Genomic DNA, 26,117 nt, shown 5'->3' with positions numbered 1-26,117 from the left:
TGTCGCCTCCCCTCGCATTTCAAACGTGTGAATATTTCGGCTATTTTCCGTGGCTATATTTCTTACTGCGGCTTTAGAAACTATCTACTGCTTACTCCACGATGGATAGTGATCACGAACAAGGCCCTTCCAGGAAGAAAATTGCGAAAGAAAGGCTTGAAAAGGGCAGGAATTGGGAGTGTAGCTGGAAGGCATTTGAGGGCTCACTCAGCGGCTAACGCGTGGCCCGTCTTCAACTCGTCGGCGGTTGGAGCGTGACCAGGTTTTTTATTTTATATGCTAATGTTCTTCTAGAGAATTCTATTGCAAACCCATTGAGACCAAAATGAAAGACCTAGGACGAAAATTGAGGTGACCAGAGTGAAAACTAGTGAAAACATTTTATCGCGTTTGCGCGCTCCTGGGTAACTCGTTCGCACTTTCTCTGTTTGCTGCGGGTAATTAGCCGGGCTATTGGAGTTTATATGCATTTAGTGCTGTAGAGAATTCTATTGCGAACACAATGATACCAAATTTAATCTCGTAGGACGAGAATTAAGGTGACAAAGTTGAAGAGAGTATACACTTTTCAGAATTTACGCGCGCTCCCTTGACACCCTGGGATCCATATCGCACAGTTGAGGGGTGGCGAGCGGGGTACGCCAAAGTGTTAAACTGTTGGCATGAGCTTTGCTGGCGCTCGCTGCTGCTGTGTTGGTTTCAGCTGCTTAATGATTCTCTGGCAATTTTCCTATTCTTAAATCTTTCCAACTATTCTTCACTAGCTCAAAAATCTGGAATGTTCATCTTTAAACATCAATCACATCATCATGGATGGATTGGTGGCTGACTGGCGGCAGGCTTCAGGTGGATGGGCGGCTATTTGGGCAGGCAGGTGTGGGTGGGCAGCTATTTGGGCAGGCATTTTTTTTTTATTATTATTAATTTCTACCACAGGCGGTGTGGGTGGGCGGCTATTTGGGCAGGCAATGTAGGTGGGCGGCTATTTGGGACAGGTGGTGTGGGGTGGGTTTGGGGAGGCTGATGGGCAGGTATTCAGGCAGGCACTGTGGGTTTGGGCAGGCGGGTCGGGAGGGTAGATTTAGGTAGGTCGATGGGCGGCTATTTGGGCGGGCGGTGTGAGTGGGTTAGGAAAGGCGGATAGGTGGCTATTCGGGCAAGGTAGAGGTATTTGGGCAGACAGATGGGCGACTATTTCGGCGGGCAGTGAAGGTGGGTTTAGGGCAGGTGGATGGGTGGCTAGGCGGCTATTTGGGTGGGTGGTGTGGGTGGGTTTGGGCAGGCGGATAGGTGGCTAGGTGGCTATTTGGGTGGGTGGTGTGGGTGGGTTTGGGCAGGCAGATGGGCGGCTATCTAGGCAGGTGGGGTGGGTGAAGTTGGGCAGGTGATGTGGGTGGGTTTAGGCAGGCTAATGGGCGGCTATTCGGGCGGTCGGGCAGGGTGGGGTGGGTGCATTTGGGCAGGCGGATGGACGACTATTTGGGCAGGCAGTGTGGGTGGGTTTGAGCAGGCTGCTGGCTGGCTATTCGGGCGGGCAGGCAGGGTGGGTGGAATTGGGCAGGAGGTGTGGGTTGGGTTTGGGCAGGCGGTGTGGGGGTGGGTTTGGGCAGGCGGTGTGGGTGTGGGTTTGGGCAGGCAGATGGGCAGCAATTTGAGCAGGTGGGGGTGGGTGGTTGTTGGGCAAGATGGGTGGGTTTTGAGCAGGCAAGCTGGGTGGGTTTGGGCAGGCGGATGGGCAGCTATTCGGGCAGGCAGGGTGAGTTTGGGCAGGTGGATGGGTGGCTATTTCAGGCAAGGCTGGGTGGGTTTGGGCAGGCAGATGGGCGACTAATCGGGCGTGTTTTTGGGCAAGCAGATGGGTGGCTAATACCGAGGAACTAGGTTTAACACCCTACAGTAGGTTGAAAGTTTAACACTTTCGCATTTTGGGCGAGCAAGCATTTCTCCTACCCTAGTGGTTTTGGACGTTCCGCGAGAGCTCGAGGGAGCGTGCGGTAATACTGAAAAGTGTAGACTCTTTTTTCAACTTTGTCACCTTAATTTTCATCCTAGGTTTTTCAATTTTGTATCAATATGTTCACAATAGAATGCTCTACATAACTCACTCAAAAAGCACAGCTTACCACCCGCAGCAAACAGAGAAAGTGAGAGAAAGTTACCCGGGAGCGCACTAGATCGATAAAATGTGTTCTCTCCTTTCACTTTGGTCACCTCAATTTTCATCCTAGGTCTTTCATGTTGTATCATGGTGTTTGCAATAAAATTCCCAACAGGAGTATATGCATATATTGTCAAAAACCGTGGCGCGCTCCACCCACCAACATGATGAAAGCAGGACGATGAGAGCAGGGAGGAGCGCCGGGCCGTCCATTAGAGAGCAGTGGTAATACTGAGAAGTGTATACTCTTCTCAACTTTGTCACCTTAATTCTCATCCTAGGTTTTCCAATTTGATATCAATGTATTTGCAATAGAATTCTCTACACGATTAAATGCATATGAAATCCAAAAGCCCGGCGCACCACCCACACAAAGCAGACAAAGTGAGAGAGTGTTACCCGAGAGCGCTAAAGAGCAATGAAATGTGTACACTCTTTTCACTTTGGTCACCTCAATTCTCGTCTTAGGTCTTTAATTTTTGTATCATTATGTTCACAATAGAATTCCCTACAGGTGTATATGCAAATATAAAGTCCAAAAGCCCGACGTACCACCCACAGCAAATAGAGAAAGTGACGGTGCGTTACCCCAGTGAGCGCTAATAAAGAGCAATAAAATGTTTATTGCTCGTTTCAACTTTATTACCTCAATTCTCGTCCTAGGTCTTTCATTTTGGTATCAATGTGTTCGCAATAAAAATCCCTACAGGTGTGTATGCATATAATATCCAAAACCGCGGTTTTCACAAAATCAAGTGATTTTAATTTTTGACTCCCTCCTTAGTCATCAGTGGGTATTGAACTAGTAAACTTTTGACTCCATCCTTAGTCATCAGTGGGTATTGAACTAGTAAACTTTTGACTCCATCCTTATTCATTGGTGGGCAAAAGTGTTAAGCCAGATCTAGTAACAAAATTCTCTCAAATATTGGATTTATATCATATATTTTTGGGTTATATATTTAGTTTAGCAACATTATTAGGATAATAAGAGCTATAAAACAAGCGTTGAATGTAATGAAACGCCATTTTCTGGGTGAGCCCCTACGGCTCCCTGGAGCTTATCGGGCTAATGTATGTTATGTTAGACAGGGACATTAGCTAAGGAGTTCAGACCTACCAGGGACCAGCGCCAGAACCTGGCCCCTTCAGAGAGGTTTCAGGGAGCAATGGCCCTGGAAAACCCCATATGGTTGGGGGTTTTCCTTATCTGCCATCGACCGGGGTTAGGCACCCAGAAAGGTAGGCGTAACAAAACAAACCCCACATGGTAAGAAACTACAACAAAAAACCGAACAGAGAGGTAGAAAACTCCCTACAATCCCAAGGAAACTAGCAAACAAGCCAAACATCACACTTTACTGCCGCGCCGATCGTCCGCGCAGCCCTCCCCACCCCGGGAGGGGGAGGGGGGAGCCCCGGACCTACCGCGCCGGCTGCCAAGCTCCAGTTCGGAAGCTAAGCTTCAACCAACGCGAAAAAACTGCCGACCGGTGGGAGGGAGGGTTTCCAGGGAGCCTCCGGGGCTCACCCAGAAAATGGCGTTTCATTACATTCAACGCTGGTTTTCTGTGGGGAGCCCCTACGGCTCCCTGGAGCTTCATACCCAAAGAGAAGGAAAAGAAAGGGCTAACCCGGGAGGTGGCCGCCACAAACTCTGCAACGCAAAGCCAAGACAACCGGTCGCAAACCTGCGACCCAAGGCAACAAGAACGCCCAAGAACAGACGCACATATGGATGGGCGGCCAAAAACCTGTGTGACCCACAAATCCCTGCGCCCAAAATGAGCCCGAGACGTCACCAACACAGCAGCAAAAGCTGCAAACGTCTGAACAGCACGGGCGCAAAGACAGACCGCAGGCTGGAAGAAGGAAAACACTGCGGACGACCTGGGAGACCCGAGCCCTGAAAACAGGGAACGAAGGAACCGGATCAACCACAGCGCATCCCCAGACACGGTACGCCGGCAACACCAAAAAGCACAACCAGACAACACAGGACGCACCCCCCGGCCAAACCAATCAAGCACCAATACCCCAAGAACCCCTCCGGAAAGCAGCCGTCACGACCGGCGCCAGGACAGAGAAAGGCTGCACACCTATAAAGCTACCACCAGTACCAAAGAGCTGGAAACTGAACCGAAGGGGCTACCACAAACTGAGGGGAAGATAAGAAGGCACCCTGAACAAGGACCAGGATGGCTCAGGCGACGCATGAGCAGGCCGGAGGGGAAACAAAACACGAGAAAACGTAAGAAACGTCATACTGTCTCCAAGACGAAGCTCGCAGGTGGGACACCGTCAACAAAGCCACCTGAACACCATAGAGATGGTGATACCCGCGTCAAAATACCAGACGCGAAGAGCCAAGGAGAAGGCCGAACCAGTCACGGACAGGACCGATTCGGCCTGCTGAAAGAGGCGAAGCCTCAGGAAAAACGCCCCGGGTACGGACACCTATCAAGCAGCGTCTGAAAAGAAGGCCGGGCTGGCCACCATGGAACCATAAGGACTGTTCTCGTGGGAATGGGCTGCAACCGAGCCAAAACCCGAAGCAACAGCTGGACCGGGAGAAGAGGAACAGGTACCCCCCACCTTGACCAGTCCTGCCGAAAGCCTCCACCGTGAAGTCCTCGCAGGTGGGAAGGGCGCCACAAAATGGGCGACACCTAGACCACGCCGACCCGAAGACGTCCATGGCCAGGAGTCCATATGCCCGACAGAGCCAACAAAACGAATCGGCGACGACTGGCCAACCCACGAAGAGGAATGAACCGAGACAGCTGTCCGCCAGGACGCAGGACACACCCCGGACACGAACCACACGGTTAGCCAAACCCCTGTGGTTCCGGCAAGAACCACCAGAGAACAGTCCAAACAGAGCTGAATGGTAGAGTACCTAGTGACCCAAACCCTCCGAAGCTCAAACCAGACAGCCATGAACACCCGAACCGTGCTGTGAGCCCGACGGACAGACAGACTCCATCAACCTCGGCCGACCTGGTGAGCACTGGTCACAAAGCCCCAGCCGAGAGACGACCCGTCCGTGAACACATCGAGCGAAGGCTCGGGGAGGTGCCAAGGCACGGAACCCCGAAAACCCCAAAGAGGAAGCTGGTGACGCAGCACCAACACAAGATCCCCGGAGGAACCCAAAGAATGCAAGAGGCGGAAGGGGTGTCTCCGCGGGAACCAACCGACGCCGTAGCCAAACCCGACTCCACGGGCAGACAAGCACGCTGAAGTGCAGACTCCCGCAAAACCGCCCAAGCAACCGCTGAGCAACTCAGGACCCCCTCCTGAACAGCCAAAGGCGGGACCACAGCCGCAGTAACACTTCTGGAGGGAAGACAATGAGGGGCCCAAGAGCCTTAAACAAGGCCCAGGTCCGAACCCGGGACGGAAACAGATGGAAAAACCTCCAGATCACCAGGAAACCAAACCCGGCGATCTGGAAAGAACCATCCCCTGGCGAGCAGACAAGCGCACTGACTGGGAGCCCACACCAGCCAGTCGTCGAGGTAGGCCAGACACCGAATCTCAGACTCAGACAGGGTACTAAGATCCGGTAAAGATGCAAAGAGTATACGAAGTGCCCATTACAAAATAGGGAAGGCAATAAAAACAGCAAACCTGAAGCCCCACCACCAACCGTGCAAGCCCCAGAAAAACTGGAGAGGAACGTGCCAAGAAGTGACCTGGAGGTCCAGGGCCACCATCCATGCACCCGGCCCCAACAGAATCCGAACAGGAGACAACAGTCCCCTGTGGAGGGCAGAGGATCCAGGGCGCAGACTGAAGAAGTCCAGAATGATGGGGCGGATTGACCACGCCCCACGCACCCACGAAGAGGAAAGGGCGAAGCGCAGGGGAAGAAGCCCACCCCGCCAGCTCTGAACCCCCCCAAGGGGGAAGAAGCCGTCCTCCGACGCCAGCAGAGGCCGGAAGACAACCCAAAGCGTCCACCAACAGCGAGACCAAGCGAGAGGTAACAGAGCAAGCTGCTCCCCCAGCGCCCAGTCAACAGAGAAGGGAACAGAACCCCTTCCGAAAGAAAAAGTACACTACCGAAGTCATGAGGAGAGACTACGGGAATGAAACCACACTTCGCTGGAAGATGAAGTGAGGGGAGACCTGATCACCACATTCAAGATACCCAAGGGAATCAACAGGGTTGATAAGGACAGGCTATGTAACACAAGGGGCACACGCACTAGGGGACACAGGTGGAAACTGAGTACCCAAAAGAGCCACAGATAGATTTTTTTTTTTTTTTTTTTTTTTTTTTTTTTTTTTTTTTTTTTTTTTTTTTGTTAGTGTCAGAATGGTAAAGGGAAAGCACTAGGAAGTAATGTGGTGACCCCACACACAAGTAATGAGGCTGACCCCCCATACAATGTCACAAGTAGACATGATAGAGCCCAAGAGGCACAGGAACCTATACACCTTTTTTTTTTTGAAAAGAAATTTTGAAAAAGGGATTGCGGACAAATGTAAAACAGAACCAGGTCTATTCTATAAATTCATAAACAACAAATTGCAGGTAAAGGATAATATTCAGAGGTTGAAAATGGGAAATAGATTCACGGAAGATGAAAAGGAAATGTGTGAAACACTAAACGAAAAGTTCCAAAGTGTGTTTGTACAAAATGAAATCTTTAGGGAACCAGATACAATAAGAATTCCAGAGAACAACATAGAACACATAGAGGTGTCTAGAGACGAAGTGGAAAAAATGCTCAAGGAGCTCGGTAAGAACAAAGCAGCTGGCCCAGATGGCGTTTCACCATGGGTTCTGAGAGAATGTGCATCTGAGCTCAGCATTCCACTTCACCTGATCTTTCAGGCATCCCTGTGTACAGGAATCGTAGCAGACGGGTGGAAACAGGCTAACATAGTTCCAATCTACAAAAGTGGCAGCAGGGAAGACCCCCTCAATTATAGACCTGTATCATTAACAAGTGTAATAGTGAAAGTATTGGAAAAACTAATCAAAACTAAATGGGTAGAACACCTAGAGAGAAATGATATAATATCAGACAGACAGTATGGTTTTCGATCTGGAAGATCCTGTGTATCGAATTTACTCAGTTTCTATGATCGAGCCACAGAGATATTACAGGAAAGAGATGGTTGGGTTGACTGCATCTATCTGGACCTAAAAAAGGCTTTCGACAGAGTTCCACATAAGAGGTTGTTCTGGAAACTGGAAAATATTGGAGGGGTGACAGGTAAGCTTCTATCATGGATGAAAAATTTTCTGACTGATAGAAAAATGAGGGCAGTAATCAGAGGCAATGTATCAGAATGGAGAAATGTCACAAGTGGAGTACCACAGGGTTCAGTTCTTGCACCAGTGATGTTTATTGTGTACATAAATGATCTACCAGTTGGTATACAGAATTATATGAACATGTTTGCTGATGATGCTAAGATAATAGGAAGGATAAGAAATTTAGATGACTGTCATGCCCTTCAAAAAGACCTGGACAAAATAAGTATATGGAGCACCACTTGGCAAATGGAATTTAATGTTAATAAATGTCATGTTATGGAATGTGGAATAGGAGAACATAGACCCCACACAACCTATATATTATGTGAGAAATCTTTAAAGAATTCTGATAAAGAAAGAGATCTAGGAGTGGTTCTAGATAGAAAACTATCACCTGAGGACCACATAAAGAATATTGTGCAAGGAGCCTATGCTATGCTTTCTAACTTCAGAATTGCATTTAAATACATGGATGGCGATATACTAAAGAAATTGTTCATGACTTTTGTTAGGCCAAAGCTAGAATATGCAGCTGTTGTGTGGTGCCCATATCTTAAGAAGCACATCAACAAACTGGAAAAGGTGCAAAGACATGCTACTAAGTGGCTCCCAGAACTGAAGGGCAAGAGCTACGAGGAGAGGTTAGAAGCATTAAATATGCCAAAACTAGAAGACAGAAGAAAAAGAGGTGATATGATCACTACATACAAAATAGTAACAGGAATTGACAAAATCGACAGGGAAGACTTCCTGAGACCTGGAACTTCAAGAACAAGAGGTCATAGATTTAAACTAGCTAAACACAGATGCCGAAGAAATATAAGAAAATTCACCTTCGCAAATAGAGTGGTAGACGGTTGGAACAAGTTAAGTGAGAAGGTGGTGGAGGCCAAGACCGTCAGTAGTTTCAAAGCGTTATATGACAAAGAGTGCTGGGAAGACGGGACACCACGAGCGTAGCTCTCATCCTGTAACTACACTTAGGTAATTACCTTTTTTTTAGTGAGTATAATTGGACAGACTTGATGCTAGGCAAGGAAGTGAATGAAATGTATGTCAAGTTTTGTGAAATATATGATAAAGGCACAAAAAAATTTATACCAAAACAGAGATGCAGAACTAGGAAACATGATTCGTTCAATAGAAATTGCGAGAGGGCTAGAGACCAAAAGACACAAAAATGGAATCAATACAGGAAGAGGCCGAACCCCCAAACATACCAGCGATACAAAGATGCGAGAAACAACTACACGGCAGTGAGGAGAGAGGCAGAAAGAAATTTTGAAAAAGGGATTGCAGACAAATGTAAAACAGAACCAGGTCTATTCTATAAATTCATAAACAACAAATTGCAGATAAAGGATAATATTCAGAGGTTGGAAATGGGAAATAGATTCACGGAAAATGAAAAGGAAATGTGTGAAACACTAAACGAAAAGTTCCAAAGTGTGTTTGTACAAAATGAAATCTTTAGGGAACCAGATACAATAAGAATTCCAGAGAACAACATAGAGCACATAGAGGTGTCTAGAGACGAAGTGGAAAAAATGCTCAAGGAGCTCGGTAAGAACAAAGCAGCTGGCCCAGATGGCGTTTCACCATGGGTTCTGAGAGAATGTGCATCTGAGCTCAGCATTCCACTTCACCTGATCTTTCAGGCATCCCTGTGTACAGGAATCGTAGCAGACGTGTGGAAACAGGCTAACATAGTTCCAATCTACAAAAGTGGCAGCAGGGAAGACCCCCCTCAATTATAGACCTGTATCATTGACAAGTGTAATAGTGAAAGTATTGGAAAAACTAATCAAAACTAAATGGGTAGAACACCTAGAGAGAAATGATATAATATCAGACAGACAGTATGGTTTTCGATCTGGAAGATCCTGTGTATCGAATTTACTCAGTTTCTATGATCGAGCCACAGAGATATTACAGGAAAGAGATGGTTGGGTTGACTGCATCTATCTGGACCTAAAAAAGGCTTTCGACAGAGTTCCACATAAGAGGTTGTTCTGGAAACTGGAAAATATTGGAGGGGTGACAGGTAAGCTTCTATCACGGATGAAAAATTTTCTGACTGATAGAAAAATGAGGGCAGTAATCAGAGGCAATGTATCGGAATGGAGAAATGTCACAAGTGGAGTACCACAGGGTTCAGTACTTGCACCAGTGATGTTTATTGTCTACATAAATGATCTACCAGTTGGTATACAGAATTATATGAACATGTTTGCTGATGATGCTAAGATAATAGGAAGGATAAGAAATTTAGATGATTGTCATGCCCTTCAAGAAGACCTGGACAAAATAAGTAGATGGAGCACCACTTGGCAAATGGAATTTAATGTTAATAAATGTCATGTTATTGAATGTGGAATAGGAGAACATAGACCCCACACAACTTATATATTATATGAGAAATCTTTAAAGAATTCTGATAAAGAAAGAGATCTAGGGGTGGTTCTAGATAGAAAACTATCACCTGAGGACCACATAAAGAATATTGTGCAAGGAGCCTATGCTATGCTTTCTAACTTCAGAATTGCATTTAAATACATGGATGGCGATATACTAAAAAAATTGTTCATGACTTTTGTTAGGCCAAAGCTAGAATATGCAGCTGTTGTGTGGTGCCCATATCTTAAGAAGCACATCAACAAACTGGAAAAGGTGCAAAGACATGCTACTAAGTGGCTCCCAGAACTGAAGGGTAAGAGCTACGAGGAGATGTTAGAAGCATTAAACATGCCAAAACTAGAAGACAGAAGAAAAAGAGGTGATATTATCACTACATACAAAATAGTAACAGGAATTGATAAAATCGACAGGGAAGATTTCCTGAGACCTGGCACTTCAAGAACAAGAGGTCATAGATTTAAACTAGCTAAACACAGATGCCGAAGAAATATAAGAAAATTCACCTTCGCAAATAGAGTGGTAGACGGTTGGAACAAGTTAAGTGAGAAGGTGGTGGAGGCCAAGACCGTCAGTAGTTTCAAAGCGTTATATGACAAAGAGTGCTGGGAAGACGGGAAACCACGAGCTTAGCTCTCATCCTGTAACTACACTTAGGTAATTACCTGTTGATAGACGGTAGAGAGGCAGGACCAAGGAGCCAGAGCTCAACCCCCGCAAGCACAACTAGGTGAGGACATATATTGTAAAAGTACAAGTCGCCGACTAGTGGGCAGAGAGCACTACGCCGGCCAGGCAAAGAAGGCACAAAACTGCATCAAAAGGCCCACAGCGACAGCAAAACTGCAAAGTCCCAGCACAACCACAACATGTGCCAAGACCCAAAAAGATCAGTCTGCAAGCCAGGAAGACCCCGGAACCCCAAAAGGCAGAACCGGGTCACACGAGGAAACAAAGTCCCCTGAACCCACAAAAGGGGGCCCAAAAGGAAGAAACCTCCAGAACGAAACCAAGGAACCCAAAGGAACCCAGAATCGAACCAGGGGGAGCCCAAACCACCACATTTGCCGGCGGAGAACACCACTGAAAGGCAAAGCACAGCCCCCAGCAGAACCCCCTGGGAAAACAGTCCCAACAGACCGAAAACCGAGGGACAAGGTGTGGGAGCAAGCATACCAGCCAGGGGCACTGAGCCTAAACCCATAGGCTAAGACCCAAAATCAACACCCAAACGTTCCCAGAGGAACAGGCAACAGCAAGAAAACACCAGAAAAACAAAGAAACGACAACAGGAGAACAAAAACCCTGAAAAAAAATTGAAAACTCACCCGAGACGCTCGCTCGCACACCCAGACGCATGTAAACAAACCGCAACGCCGCCCTGGTGGCCACGCCGGGAAACCGGCAGACGAAAATGACCGCCAGCAGGGACTGTGACTGACGCTAAATACACAAAAACACGCCAGCAAATGTGGGAAGCTAGCAGACTGGGTGGGCGAAAAACGTCGCCCAACAGCAGAAAAACCCCGTTAGGGGCAAAACCGCCCCAGAACTGCTAGCAGGCAACCCCCACAGCCCCGGGAACCAACAACAGAGGCCCCGGGGCAGAGCCGTCCTCCAAGCCCTCCGCCCTTAAAGAAAAGCAAGAGTCCATGGGAAAGGCAACAAGAAAGGGCCGCTGGTAAGACCCAGAAGCCTTGGCAGGAGGCACAGGCTCAAACCTCCGTCCCCAACCCGAACGGGGCAGCCCCCGAAAACCGCCCGAGTCTCTGCCGCAACTAAACCTCGCCCCGGCCCCGAAACCCGCAGACGGTCCGGAGCATGGAGGGAAAGGGGCGAGCAGCACCTAACCAAATGGGGCGGCCACGGGGCATTCGAGTGGGAAACCAACCTAGCATGTTGCAGCAACCTAACCTAGCTTGCAACACGGATGCTGCCTGTACTCTGAACAGTAATAACATCAGGAGAGTACTGGAGAACAAGCAGAGAATCACTCGCAAGACTCTGGGTCAAGGTGTCAGTGACCCAACAGGCAGCATGACGGAGGTAAAAATGGCGACTGTCACCCGGAGACAAGGGAACAGCAACCAACGATCCCGTACAAGACGGGTTGGAACCCGGAAGACACATTCAATGGTCCCCCGAGCCCAGACAGGGGTTTCCAGGGCCCGTAGGGTAACAACTACGGGAAGCCCGGGCAAGGTGTTGCTAACCGGTGAAGAAACCCAAACATAACAAGAGGGTAGATTATAGCACTGAAAACCCCTGAGACGTGTACAAGCACGGGGGCCAAGCAGAGGGCCGCCAAACACTACCAGTGGAACTATAACCACCTTAGGCAGACCCCCACCCAGGCATGAAAAATTAAAAACAAAAGAAAACCCCGCAAAAGTACACCGTCTCCAGAGGCAACAGAAACCGGCCGCCGCTTAGGTGGCAGGCTGCGCAACACCTTGACGCCCTAACCAGCACAATACCAATCCCTACCCAGGGCCAAACAAGGGCCCCAAGCCCCAGCTGGCCCCAAGGGCGAGGCAAATGCCGAGCAGCAAGAACCTCTACGGGAATGGTTCCCGAACACCCCAGGGAAGATAACCCTGTTACGCAAGGGCAGTACTCACAGGGCGCTTAGGGAAGTCAGCCACTAAGCACATGCAGCCCCGGCACTGATGAAGTACTCCTGGCCACCGCACAACACAACACACGGCAGTGAACGCCACACAAGGCAAACACCGCCTAGGAAACTGAGGCCAGAGAAGCGTCAATCCCGGTTGACATTAGCGAACGAACTGAAGCTTGGCAGCCGGCGCGGTAGGTCCGAGGCTCTCCCCTCCCCCTCCCGGGGTGGGGAGGGCTGCGCGGACGATCGGCGCGGCAGTAAAGTGTGATGTTTGCTTGTTTGCTAGTTTCCTTGGGATTGTAGGGAGTTTTCTACCTCTCTGTTCGGTTTTTTGTTGTAGTTTCTTACCACGTGGGGTTTGTTTTGTTACGCCTACCTTTCTGGGTGCCTAACCCCGGTCGATGGCAGATAAGGAAAACCCCCAACCATATGGGGTTTTCCAGGGCCATTGCTCCCTGAAACCTCTCTGAAGGGGCCAGGTTCTGGCGCTGGTCCCTGGTAGGTCTGAACTCCTTAGCTAATGTCCCGGTCTAACATAACATACATTAGCCCGATAAGCTCCAGGGAACCGTAGGGGCTCCCCACAGAAAAATACTTATTTTAGAAATTATTTATTAATTTTATTATTTCAAGACAGTAGGTCACATAGCTGTAGCGACAAATTCGAACGAAAAGCACAAGGTGCTGTGTGTACAGGGAATAGACCAGTCTACCTACGCTAGAGTTGTTTTGTAAGCTAGAACCAAGAACAAATAATTTATCAAATAGCAGATGTCTATCATATTACTGTATATTTTTTGTTTTATATTTAGTTTAGAAATATAATTTGGATAATAAAAATCTATTACATCACCTGTTTTAGAAAAGATATATTAATCTGAAACTTTCAAAGTCACGGGTCACTGAACTATGATGACACATCGAAGGAAAACAAAGTGAGGTTTACAGTACAGTATTCCCTATATCTGTCAACTCTTACTCATGTTGTTTCACAGAAAATGTCTATAAGGAGATTTCACCATCTGTAGCTAGTTTCTCACGCTTCAGCCTTTAAGTAATTTACAAAGATAGGTGTGCCATAAATCCGTGAATGACAATCATGGAAACTCAGTCGTTCACTTGTTGTGTGGACCACTCTGGCTGGTTATTGGTGTCTTCCCCTGGTTTTCAGATGTCTCCTTCGATGGGGTATCCTTTCTTCAAGGCGGCCTTTCTGATGGCGCCAACTTCTGATTGTAGGGTCGAGGAGCTTTATGCTTTCCTCTTGGAAGCAGGGTTTTTGTTAGTTTGCTTCTAATTCTCTACTCCTCCAACTTCAGCTCTCTCCTTCCTTTTTCACTAAGAATGAGATTGTTTGATTTCCAAAGGGGTTGTTTGATGGTTGATGCTTAGTTTGTTCAGTTTGTGCTGTTGCTGCAGTATTGAGATATTTATGTGTACCTTAAAGGGTTTGGATGTCTAGTTAGTTAATTTAATTTCTTTGGCCCTTTATTCTAAAAAATATCTGTAGTTAAGCTTAGCCAGCTTGAGGTTCTTCCTTGTTCTCATGATATGCATAAGTTTTCATGATGTCAGATATCTTCACCAATATTTCTATCTACAAAAATTATTTGTGCTAAAGGCTTTTATCAGTTTAACTGGTTCTTCCTTCTGTTATTTGCTGAATGCTCCTTGGCTACATTGCACTTTTGTACTGCTTTGAGGCATCTAGCCAAGCACTGAGTGCCTTTGCCATGGTCATCTCCTTGTCCTCTTCATGGATAAACCTTGACTGTCTTTCTATGTTGTTTCTTTTTCTTGTCCTACTGCGTCTTATGCTGAGGTTTCATTGTCAAATAGCATCTCGAAGTTATGCAGGAGGATCCCAAGAAATTCAGAGTTGAATGTAATGAAATGCCTCTTTCTGCTGGACCACTCAGTAGCTCCCTAATCCCTGGTCCATTGCCCTCCTTTCCCATGTAGGTCAGGTGGGGTTGGATCAGGGTGGCTCGTGAACAAGTGACAAGTGGGGTGGTTGGTCATAACCCCAGTGTTTCAATGACCAAATAAATATAATTAGTTTGAATAACAGTTACATGCTGTTGCCTAGGTTACATGCTTTAAAATTTACATGAAATTTTTATGTTAATTGCAGTTAAAGTTCTCTTCAGCTGTTGAACTTTTAATGTCAGTTCAGCTCTGAATGGTAATTTTATAAAGAATTTGTCACTGTAGGGCTATTAAGTATGTACAGAATTTGAATTTCATATTATATGTCAAAGTAAGAACAGAAAGAAACTGAACAACTTAATTAGTTTGATGAGGGTTTGCTTTGAAAGATTCAGTATACTTCTGACTGAAGTTTGTAAGCAGTTAAGCCAAGACTGCTACTGGATAGTATTACATATGCTTTAGATAATATTCAGATGTTAAACAAGAAATGCAATACATGAAGAGAATTAAAGTGCAAATTGTAAGAAAATAAACTAAATCAAAGGAAACAAAACATTAATTTATTTTTTTATTTTTACTTGTAAATAGAAAATAGGACTTTCATAATACTTACAGTGCTATCCATCCGAGCTAGTTTAGGAATGGACACTGCGACAAATACCATTAGCAAACAAGTTATTACAAATTCTTCATCAGGCACCTCTGAAAATAGAGAGAAATAAATAAAAGACAATTTCTACCAAATACCCGGCACTAAATGTAATAAAATACCTCTTTCTATATGAGCCCCAGTGGCTCCCTGAAACTGTTTAGTTCTGTTTAGCCTACCTGGGACCACAACCCAGGGAGGTTAAAGAGGTGAATGCATGTCCTGACTTAATTCTCCATACAGCAGCTGTTTTGGCAATTGGATGTCAGGCAATCTGACAACATGAGGTGCTATAGGCACACAGAGAGAACTCAATCAACATCAAAGGCCCAAGACTTTTCAACTCTCCCTCTACACATAATTGGCCGACCCTTTACAGGGTTCAAAAGAGAACTTCATAAACCATTAAAGGATACCTGATCAACCAGGCTGTGACTTGTACGACATGCTGCAAACGGGCACATCAAACAGCCTGTTGACCAGACCACCAACCAGGAGGCCTGGTCAGAGACCACCATGGGTAGATATTGATCCTCAGAATCATCGACAGGTAAACGACAGGTACATCTCAGATTACCACACAGGATATAACAGAAGAGGATATGGAGGAAAGGGGAGGCACAAAGGAAAGACACAAGGAATACAGGAACCCCCCGCCCCCTCTGCCCCAGGTTGGAGAAGACTTCCCCAGGGCAGAAGCTGTTTCATAAGTAAACAGAGATGCTACAATGACCAAAGTTGTACTTGGGGTTCTGGGAGTGCTTCTACTCCCCAAGCCTGGCCTGAGGCCAGGCTTGACTTGTGAGAACTTGGTCCACCAGGTTGTTGTTTGGAGTGGCCCGCAGGCCCATATATCCACCACACCCTGGTTGGTCCAGCACTTCTTGAAGAAAATTATCTAGTTTTCTCTTGAAGACGTTCACGAGTGTTCTAGCGTGTTCATATTTCTTATGCTCACTGGGTGGATGTTGAACAACCGCGGACCTCTGGTGTTTATACAGTGTTCTCTGATTGTGCCTATGGCACCTCTGCTCTTCACTGGTTCTTTTCTGTATTTCATTCCATATCATTCACTCCTGTATGTTGTTATTTTATTGTGTAAATTTGGGACCTGGCCCTCCATTATTTTCCATGTGCACATTATTTGATACATCTCTCGTCTCCTTTCCAGGGAGAAAATTTGGAGAGCTTTGAGACGATCTCAATAGTTTAGGTACTTTATTGTGTCTATGTTCTCTGTATTCCCTCTATTTCAGCAATCTCTCCTGCTCTGAAGGAGGAGGTGAGTACTGAGCAGTACTTAAGACAGGATAGCACAAGTAATTTGAATAGTACAACCATTGTCATGGATCCCTGGATTTGAAAGTTCTCATAATCCATCCAATCATTTTTCTGGCTGATACAATATTTACTTGATTATGCTCCCTAAATGTTAGGTCGTCAGACATCATTATTCCCAGATCTTTTTACATGCTGCTTTTCTACTATGGGCAGGTCTGATTGTGTTTTGTACCCTGTACAGTGGCACCTCGACTTATGATTGCCCCAACTTACGATAATTTCTTAATTTCGAGTTACGATGTAAATTTGATCGAAAAATGTGACCCGACTTACGACAGTGTCGTCGACTAACGATATTTGTTGGTACACGTTTGGGTCGCGCGGGCCGACCTGCCTCAGTTTACTACAGCCGTCCGCATAGTGACGATCACGCCTATAAGAAATTCTGTTTTTGTGGTGATTTTTTGCTTTTTGAACATAAAACTGATTATTATATATCATACCATGGGTCCCAAGAAAGTCAGTGGTAAGGTTCAACATATGAAAACACATGTAAGAATGACCATAGAGGAAAAACAAGAGATCATACGTAAACATGAAAATGGTATAGTGTTGTTGAACTAAATAGGCAATACAATAAATCTTCAGAGGAGGAGGCGGCAGCATTAGAGGATGTCCCTTCTTTATTAAATTAAGAAAATGTGTGCAGTATGGGAAGGACTGCAAATGTTTTGCTGAAAAGAATTATCCAGATAAAGCTGTAACAGCCCGTTGCACTGATCTTTTTAATGACAATGTGATGCCTCACTACAGACAAGTGTTGGAAAGAAGGGAAAAACAATCTTCAATGGAACGATTTCTACAAAATCAAGCAGTGAGCCAGAAGCAGGACCTAGTGGTATGCAGGCAAAAGGTGCCAGAGTGTGTACCCCAGAGAAGTCCTCACTGCCTGATGTTATAATGGAAGGGGACAACGCTTCCAAACAGTAACACCTCTCCTCCTCCTCTCCCCTCCTCACCATCTTCCATACTCCATCAAGAGTCCTCCATAAAGGTAAGATAAACGTATGTACTGTATTGTAATTAGAGAAAAAAATTGTATTCAGTATAAAACCAGCGTTGAATGTAATGTAACGCCATTTTCTGGGTGAGCCCTGGAAGCTCCCCGGAGCTTATCGAGCTAATGTATGTTATATTAGACCGGGACATTAGCTAAGGAGTTCAGACCTATCAGTTACCAGTGCCAGAACCTGGCCCCTTCAGAGAGGTTTCAGAGAGCAATGGCCCTGGAAAACCCCCTTATGGTTGGGGTTTTCCTTATCTGCCATCGACCGGGATTAGGCACCCAGAAAGGTAGGCATAACAAAACAAATCTCACATGGTAAAAAACTAAAACAGAAAACCGAACAGAGAGGTAGAAACTCCCTACAATCCCAAGGAAACAAGCAAACCATACTTTACTGTCGCACCGATCGTCTGCGCAGCCCTTCCCGCCCTGAGAGGGGGAGGGGGGGGGGAGCCCCGGACCTCACCACACTGGCTGCCTAGCAGCAGTTCGGAAGCTAAGCTTCAACCAACGCAAAAAAACCACCGACCGGTGGGAGGTAGGATGACCAGGGAGCCTCCGGGGCTCACCCAGAAAATGGCGTTTCATTACATTCAACGCTGGTTTTCCGTGGGGAGCGCCTACGGCTCCCTGGAGCTTCATACCCAAAGAGAAGAAAAAGAAAGGGCTGACCCAGGAGGCGGCCACCTCAAACTCCGCAACGCGAAGCCGAGACAACAGGCTGCAACCTGCGAACCAAGGCAACAAGAACGCACAGGAGCAGACATACGCATAAAGAACGGGAGGCAAGGAACCTGTGCGATTCTCAAATCCTCGCGTCCGAAATGAGCCCTAGACGTCACCACCACAGTAGTGAAAGCTGCAAACGTCCGAACAGCACGGGCGCAAGAATGGATCGCAGGCTGGAAGACTTAAAACTCTGCGGACGACCTGTAAGACCCGGGGCCTGAAACAGGGAATGAGGGGAACCAAATCAACCCAAAGCGCATTCTCAGACACGATACACAGGTAATGGCAAAAAGGCGCAACCGGACAACACAGGACGTACCCCCGGCTGAACCAATCAAGCATCAATAACCCAAGGAACCCTCCGGAAAGCAGCCGTCTCGACCGTCGCCAGAAGGACGGAGAAAGGCAGCAAACGTACAAACCTACCACCAGTACCAAAGAGCAGAAACCTCTGCACCGGAAGGGCCGGAAGCTCCCCGAACCTACCTGCAGAGGCCCATGCCAACAAAATATGGCCTATGAAAACCAAACTTGAAGCGAAGGGGATACCCCAAACTGAGGAGATGATAAGAGGGCATCCTGATCAAGGACCAGGATGGCTCAGGCGATGCATAAGCAGGCCGGATGTGAAACAAAACACGAGAAAGCGTACGGAACGGGGCAGATGTGACGTCCACCCTGAACGCAAACCGGAGCGGCTCCGCCAGCGCCGCACAAAATGAGGCGACAGTAAGAAACATCAAATAACTGTAGTCCTGAAAACCCAAGAAAGGACAAGACAACCTGATGCGAAAGAGAAAACAACCTACGAAGAGCAAGAAAACGGGTCCATAGAAACACCAGGAACGTCATACTGTTGCCGAGACGAAACTCGCAGGTGGGACACCATCAACAAAGCCACCTGATCACCATATAGATGGTGATCAGGTATTTTTGATGGTCAAAATACCAGACGCGAAAAGTCGAGGAGAAGGCCGAACCAGTCACGTACAGGACAGGTCTGACCTGCCAAAAGAGGCGGAGCCGCGGGAAAACGCCCCCGGTTCGGACACCTATCAAGCAGCGTCTGAAAAAAAAGCTGGGCCAGCCACCAAGGAACCATGAGGACTACTCTCCTTGGGAATGGACTCCAACCGAGCCACAACCTGAACCAACAGCTGGACCAGGAGAAGAAGAACAGGTCTTCCTCACCTCGACCAGTCCTGCCGAAAGGCATCCACCGTGAGCCTCGCAGGCGGGTACGGACGCCACATAGAATGGGCGACGCCTAGACCATGCCGATGCGATGATGTCCATGGCCAGGAGTCCATACGTCCGGCAGAGCCAACGAAACAAGTCAGCGACGACTGGCTAATCCGCAAACAGAGGAATGAACCAAGACAGGCTGTCTGCCAGGACGCAGGACACACCCCGGACATGAACCTCACGGCAAGCCAAACCCCGAGAATCCAGCAAACAAGCCACTCAAAGGGACCAACCCCAAAAGTCAAACACCCAAGAGAAACCCTGTGTGGGTTCCGGCAAAGAACCACCAGAGAACAGTCCGAATGGAGCTGGATGGTAGAGCACTGAGTGACCCGAACCCTCCGAAGTGCAAACCAGACAGCCACGAACTCCCGAACCGTGCTGTAAGCCCGATGGACGGACAGACCCCACCACCCCCGGCCGACCTGGTGAGCACTGGTCACAAAGCCCCAGCCGAGAGATGACCCGTCCGTGAACACATCGAGCGATGGCTCAGTGAGGTGCCAAGGCACGGAACCCCAAAAACCTCAAACAGGAAGCTGGTGACGCAGCACCAACACAAGATTCCCGGAGGACGAACCCAATGAATGCAAGAGAGGCAGAAGGGGAGTCTCCGAAGGAACCAAACAGACGCCAAAGCCAAACCCGACCCTGCGGGCAGACAGCAAGTTGAAGTTCAGACTCCCACACAACTGCTCGAGCAACTGCCGAGCAACCCGGAACCCCCCTCATAAACAGCCAAAACGGGACCACAGCCGCAGCAATTCACGAAAGAACCAACAAGAATGAGAGGAGAAGATGAACCAGCAATGCTTGATTTGATATTTACCCTAAATGAGTGGGATATAAGGAAAGTCAAGATGGAAGCACCCTTGGGAATGAGTGATCACAGTGTATTGAACTTTGAGTACCTGGTAGAGCTAGGAATTATCTCCCCCCCAAAAAAACTAGGAAACAAAAGGCTGGCATACCAAAAGGGAAATTATGAGGAGATGAGAAGCTTCCTAAGGGAAATACCTTGGGACACAGACCTTAGAGCTAAGTCTGTACAAGATATGATGGACTATGTCACCCAAAAGTGTCAGGAGGCAGTAAGCAGATACATCTCGGCCCAAAAGAAAAAATCCGAGAAGCAAAAGAAGAATCCATGGTATAATAGGGCATGTATGGAAGCAAAGAAACTGAACAAAAGGGCGTGGAGGAACTTCCGGAATAACAGAACACCAGAAAGCAGAGAGAGATACCAGAGAACCAAGAATGAGTATGTCAGGGTGAGAAGAGAAGCAGAGAAAAGTTATGAAAATGATATAGCAAACGAAGCGAAGACCGAACCAAAGCTACTCCACAGTCACATCAGAAGGAAAACAACAGTGAAAGAACAGGTAGTGAAACTTAGAACAGGCGAGGACAGGTATACAGAGAATGACAAAGAGGTGTGTGAAGAACTCAAGAGATTCCAGGAGGTCTTCACAACAGAACAAGGTGAGGTCACTGTGCTAGGAGAAAGGGAAGTAAATCAGGCAGCCTTGGAAGGGTTCGAAATTACGAGAGGAGGTCAAGAGACACCTGCTGGATCTGGATGTTAGAAAGGCTGTTGGTCCAGACGGGATCTCACCATGGGTGCTGAAAGAGTTTGCAGAGGCACTTTGCTTGCCACTCTCCATAGTGTATAGTAGGTCACTGGAGACGGGAGACCTACCAGAGATATGGAAGACGGCGAATGTGGTCCCAATATACAAAAAGGGCGACAGGCAAGAGGCACTGAACTACAGGCCAGTGTCCTTGACTTGTATACCATGCAAGGTGATGGAGAAGATCATGAGAAAAAACCTGGTAACACATCTGGTAGAGAAGGGACTTCGTGACAAATCGCCAACATGGGTTCAGGGAGGGTAAATCTTGCCTGACTGGCTTAATAGAATTCTACGACCAGGTGACAAATATTAAGCAAGAAAGAGAGGGCTGGGCGAACTGCATTTTCTTGGATTGTCGGAAAGCCTTTGACACAGTACCGCACAAGAGGCTGGTACATAAGCTGGAGAGAGAGGAAGGTGTAGCTGGTAAGGTGCTCCAGTGGATAAGGGAGTACCTAAGCAATAGGAAGCAGAGAGTTACGGTGAGGGGTGAGACCTCCGATTGGCGTGAAGTCACCAGTGGAGTCCCACAGGGCTCTGTACTCGGTCCTATCTTGTTTCTGATATATGTAAATGATCTCCCGGAGGGTATACATTCATTTCTCTCAATGTTTGCTGATGATGCCAAAATTATGAGAAGGATTAAGACAGAAGAGGACTGTTTGAGGCTTCAAGAAGACCTAGACAAGCTGAAGGAATGGTTGAACAAATGGTTGTTACGAGTTTAATCCAACCAAATGTAATGTAAGGAAGATTGGTGTAGGGAGCAGGAGGCCAGATACAAGGTATCATCTGGGAGAGGAAATTCTTCAGGAGTCAGAGAAAGAAAAAGACTTGGGGGTTGATATCACGCCAGACCTGTCTCCTGCAGCCCATATCAAGAGGATAACATCAGCGGCATATGCCAGGCTGGCCAACATACGAACAGCATTCAGAAACTTGTGTAAAGAATCATTCAGAACTTTGTATACCACATATGTCAGGCCAATCCTGGAGTATGCAGCCCCAGTCATATGGACTCCATATGCATATGGAGTCCATATCTAGTCAAAGATAAGACTAAACTGGAAAAGGTTCAAAGGTTTGCCACCAGACTAGTACCCGAGCTGAGAGGTATGAGCTACGAGGAGAGACTACGGGAATTAAACCTCACTTCGCTGGAAGACAGAAGAGTTAGGGGGGACATAATCACCACATTCAAGATTCTGAAGGGAATTTATAGGGTAGATAAAGACAGGCTATTTAACACAAGGAGCACACGCACAAGGGGACACAGGTGGAAACTTAGTGCCCAAATGAGCCACAGAGATATTAGAAAGAACTTTTTTAGTGTCAGAGTGGTTGACAAATGAAATGCATTAGGAAGTGATGTGGTGGAGGCTGACTCCATACACAGTTTCAAGTGTAGATATGATAGAGCCCAATAGGCTCAGGAATCTGTACCCCTGTTGATTGATGGTTGAGAGGTGGGACCAAAGAGCCAGAGCTCAACCCCCACAAACACAACTAGGTGAGAACTTGGTGAGTACTTCTGGAGGGAAAGACCAGGAAGTGGCCCAAGAGCCCTAAACAAGACCCAGCCAGGTCCGAACCTGGGACAGAAACAGATGGAATGGCCTCCAGATCACCAGGAAACCGAACCCGGTGATCTAGAAAGATCCACACCCCTGGCGAGCAGACAAGCGGACCAACTGGGAGCCCATACCAGCCAGTCGTCGAGGTAGGCCAGAAAACCGAATCCCAAGCAGATGCAGACAGGTCACCAAGATCCGGTAAAGGTACGTAAATACACTAAGTGCCAAATACAAACTAGGTGCCAGTCCTGGAACTCTGGAGAGGAACGTGCCAAGAAGTGACCCGGAGGTCCAGACACACCATCCAGGCACCCGACCCTAACAGAAGCCAGACCGGAGACAACAGTCATCCGAAGAGGGGCAAAGAATCCAGGGCGCAGACTGAACAAGCACAGAAGAACCGCAGAGCTGCAAAGGCCCGTGTAGGCATTGGAACAGGTGGGAACCCCGGAAGGATAGGGGCGGATCGACCATGTCCAAACGCACCCACCCTCAAGATGACATGAAGCGCAGGGGAAGAAGCCAACCAGAAGGCAGAAAGAAATTTTGAAAAAGGGATTGCAGGCAAATGTAAAACAGAACCAGGTCTATTCTATAAATTCATAAACAACAAATTGTAGGTAAAGGATAATATTCAGAGGTTGAAAATGGGAAATAGATTCACGGAAAATGAAAAGGAAATGTGTGAAACATTAAACGAAAAGTTCCAAAGTGTGTTTGTACAAAATGAAATCTTCAGGGAACCAGATACAATAAGAATTCCAGAGAACAACATAGAGCACATAGAGGTGTCTAGAGACGAAGTGGAAAAAATGCTCAAGGAGCTAAATAAGAACAAAGCAGTTGGTCCAGATGGAGTTTCACCATGGGTTCTGAGAGAATGTGCCTCTGAGCTCAGCATTCCTCTTCAACTGATTTTTCAGGCATCCCTGTTTACAGGAGTTGTAGCTGATGTGTAGAAAAAAGCTAACATTAATTATAGACCGGTATCATTGACAAGTGTAATAGTCAAAATATTGGAAAAAATAATTAAAACTAAATGGGTAGAACACCTGGAGAGAAATGATATAATATCAGACAGACAGTATGGTTTTCGATCTGGAAGATCCTGTGTATCGAATTTACTCAGTTTCTATGATCGAGCAACAGAGATATTACAGGAAAGAGATGGTTGGGTTGACTGCATCTATCTGGACCTAAAAAAGGCTTTCGACAGAGTTCCACATAAGAGGTTGTTCTGGAAACTGGAAAATATTGGAGGGGTGACAGGTAAGCTTCTAACATGGATGAAAAATTTTCTGACTGATAGAAAAATGAGGGCATGTAATCAGAGGCAATGTATCAGACTGGAGAAATGCCACAAGTGGAGTACCACAGGGTTCAGTTCTTGCACCAGTGATGTTTATTGTCTACATAAATGATCTACCAGTTGGTATACAGAATTATATGAACATGTTTGCTGATGATGCTAAGATAATAGGAAGGATAAGAAATTTAGATGATTGTCATGTCCTTCAAGATGACCTGGACAAAATAAGTATATGGAGCACCACTTGGTAAATGGAATTTAATGTTAATAAATGCCATGTTATGGAATGTGGAATAGGAGAACATAGACCTCACACAACCTATATATTATGTGAGAAATCTTTAAAGAATTCTGATAAAGAAAGAGATCTAGGGGTGATTCTAGATAGAAAACTATCACCTGAGGACCACATAAAGAATATTGTGCAAGGAGCCTATGCCACGCTTTCTAACTTCAGAATTACCTTTAAATACATGGATGGCGATATACTAAAGAAATTGTTCATGACTTTTGTTAGGCCAAAGCTAGAATATGCAGCAGTTGTGTGGTGCCCATATCTTAAGAAGCACATCAACAAACTGGAAAAGGTGTAAAGACATGCTACTAAGTGGCTCCCAGAATGGAAGGGCAAGAGCTACGAGGAGAGGTTAGAGGCATTGAATATGCCAAAACTAGAAGACAGAAGAAAATAGAGGTGATATGATCACTACATACAAAATAGTAACAGGAATTGATAAAATCATTAGGGAAGATTTCCTCAGACCTGGAACTTTAAGAACAAGAGGTCATAGATATAAACTAGCTAAACACAGATGCCGAAGAAATATAAGAAAATTCACTTTCGCAAACATAGTGGTAGACGGTTGGAACAAGTTTGGTGTGAAGGTGGTTTAGGCCAAGACCGTCAGTAGTTTCAAACCGTTATATGACAAAGAGTGCTGGGAAGACGGGACACCACGAGCGTAGCTCTCATCCTGTAACTATACTTAGGTAATTACACCCCAGAAAGCAGCCCGTGACAGCTGGCTAACTTCCAGGTACCTATTTACTGCTAGGTAACGTGCATTCAGGGTGAAAGAAACTTTGCCCATTTGTTTCTACCTGGTGCAGGAATCAAACCCGCCCCACAGAATTACGAGTCCTGCTCGCTATCCACCAGGCTACCAGGCCCGATGTGTGTATATGTAATTACCTAAGTGTAGTTACGCATAGTTATCTTTTATGCATAGCTGCAGAACATAGCTGGCACTGTTACTGGGGTACATACATAGGTACAGTATTGCATTTTATGTAAAGATTGTCTGTAGGCATAGTTGCTTATTAATTTGAACTTGATTATTGAGAAAGCATTTTTATGGTGGTAATGGTTGCCCCTGTTTGCAGTGGGTGCTGTTGAGGACCATTATGTTGCCACTTTATGTAGGCTGTCATAATTTTGTTTTATTTATATGTTATGCAGTACAGTATGTCTGGCTTCTTCTATTTTCCTTTTGTTTTTGTTACTTCAACAGATTATGGGAGTGGTTTACATATGTGAACACTAGTATCTTTGGGAGAGTTCCCTTACTGCTCCTTGGTGACTGTACATAGTGCTGTCTCAGGAAGTCCTGCTGCATCTGTATGTCATCTCTACCATGATACCCATTTATCATTTTCTGTCTTCCTCATTTGGCCATCAATCTCCTTGATTTCCTCATTCCTTAATTTACCTTTCTATTCTATTTTGTATACTTTCTTGTATGCATCAGCCTGCCTCCTCTCTTCCAGAACATTTCTCACTTCATTCTCTGTTTTATTTATTTATTTTTTATTTGATTCGTTTCCTGACTTTTCTGATTCTCTAATTTCTTTCTTAAGGTGCCCTACCTATATCTATACACTAAGTCCAAACATTAGATTTTTTGTATCCATCCTGGACTATTATCTACTTAAAATTAACAGGAAAGGAAGACACCAAAAACCTTTCCTTCAATTGTTAAAAGTTAACAATTAAAGGAAAGACATCAAAATCACTTTTCCTGTTTTTATAGTGATACTGTTTATTCCACTAACTTATATTTGGAGATTTTCTATCACTTTACAACTATGATCTTTCATCTTCCTTACATTCCCTCACAAGTTTGACTTTTCTCTCTCCAACTATACAAGCTCAAAAGAATTCTGTGTTTGCTTCACCATCTATGGTATGTCAAATTCTCCACCATTTCAACAGATTTTTCATGACCATTCA

At 46.3% G+C, this 26,117-nt stretch overlaps 1 protein-coding gene across 1 annotated transcript in view; it reads right to left on the bottom strand.

Moving 5' to 3' along the window:
* The window catches only part of Hem (Nck associated protein 1 Hem), a 297,069-nt gene that overhangs the window by 24,968 nt on the left and 245,984 nt on the right, over positions 1-26,117 (bottom strand). Inside the window, 1 exon segment of the mRNA XM_045741430.2 lies at positions 15,014-15,102. Coding sequence (XP_045597386.2) covers positions 15,014-15,102 — 89 coding nt within the window.

This window comes from Procambarus clarkii, chromosome 19, assembly GCF_040958095.1.
Source record: "Procambarus clarkii isolate CNS0578487 chromosome 19, FALCON_Pclarkii_2.0, whole genome shotgun sequence".
NCBI classification, from domain to species: Eukaryota; Metazoa; Arthropoda; class Malacostraca; order Decapoda; family Cambaridae; genus Procambarus; species Procambarus clarkii.
This window is presented reverse-complemented; position numbering and strand designations above follow the sequence as displayed.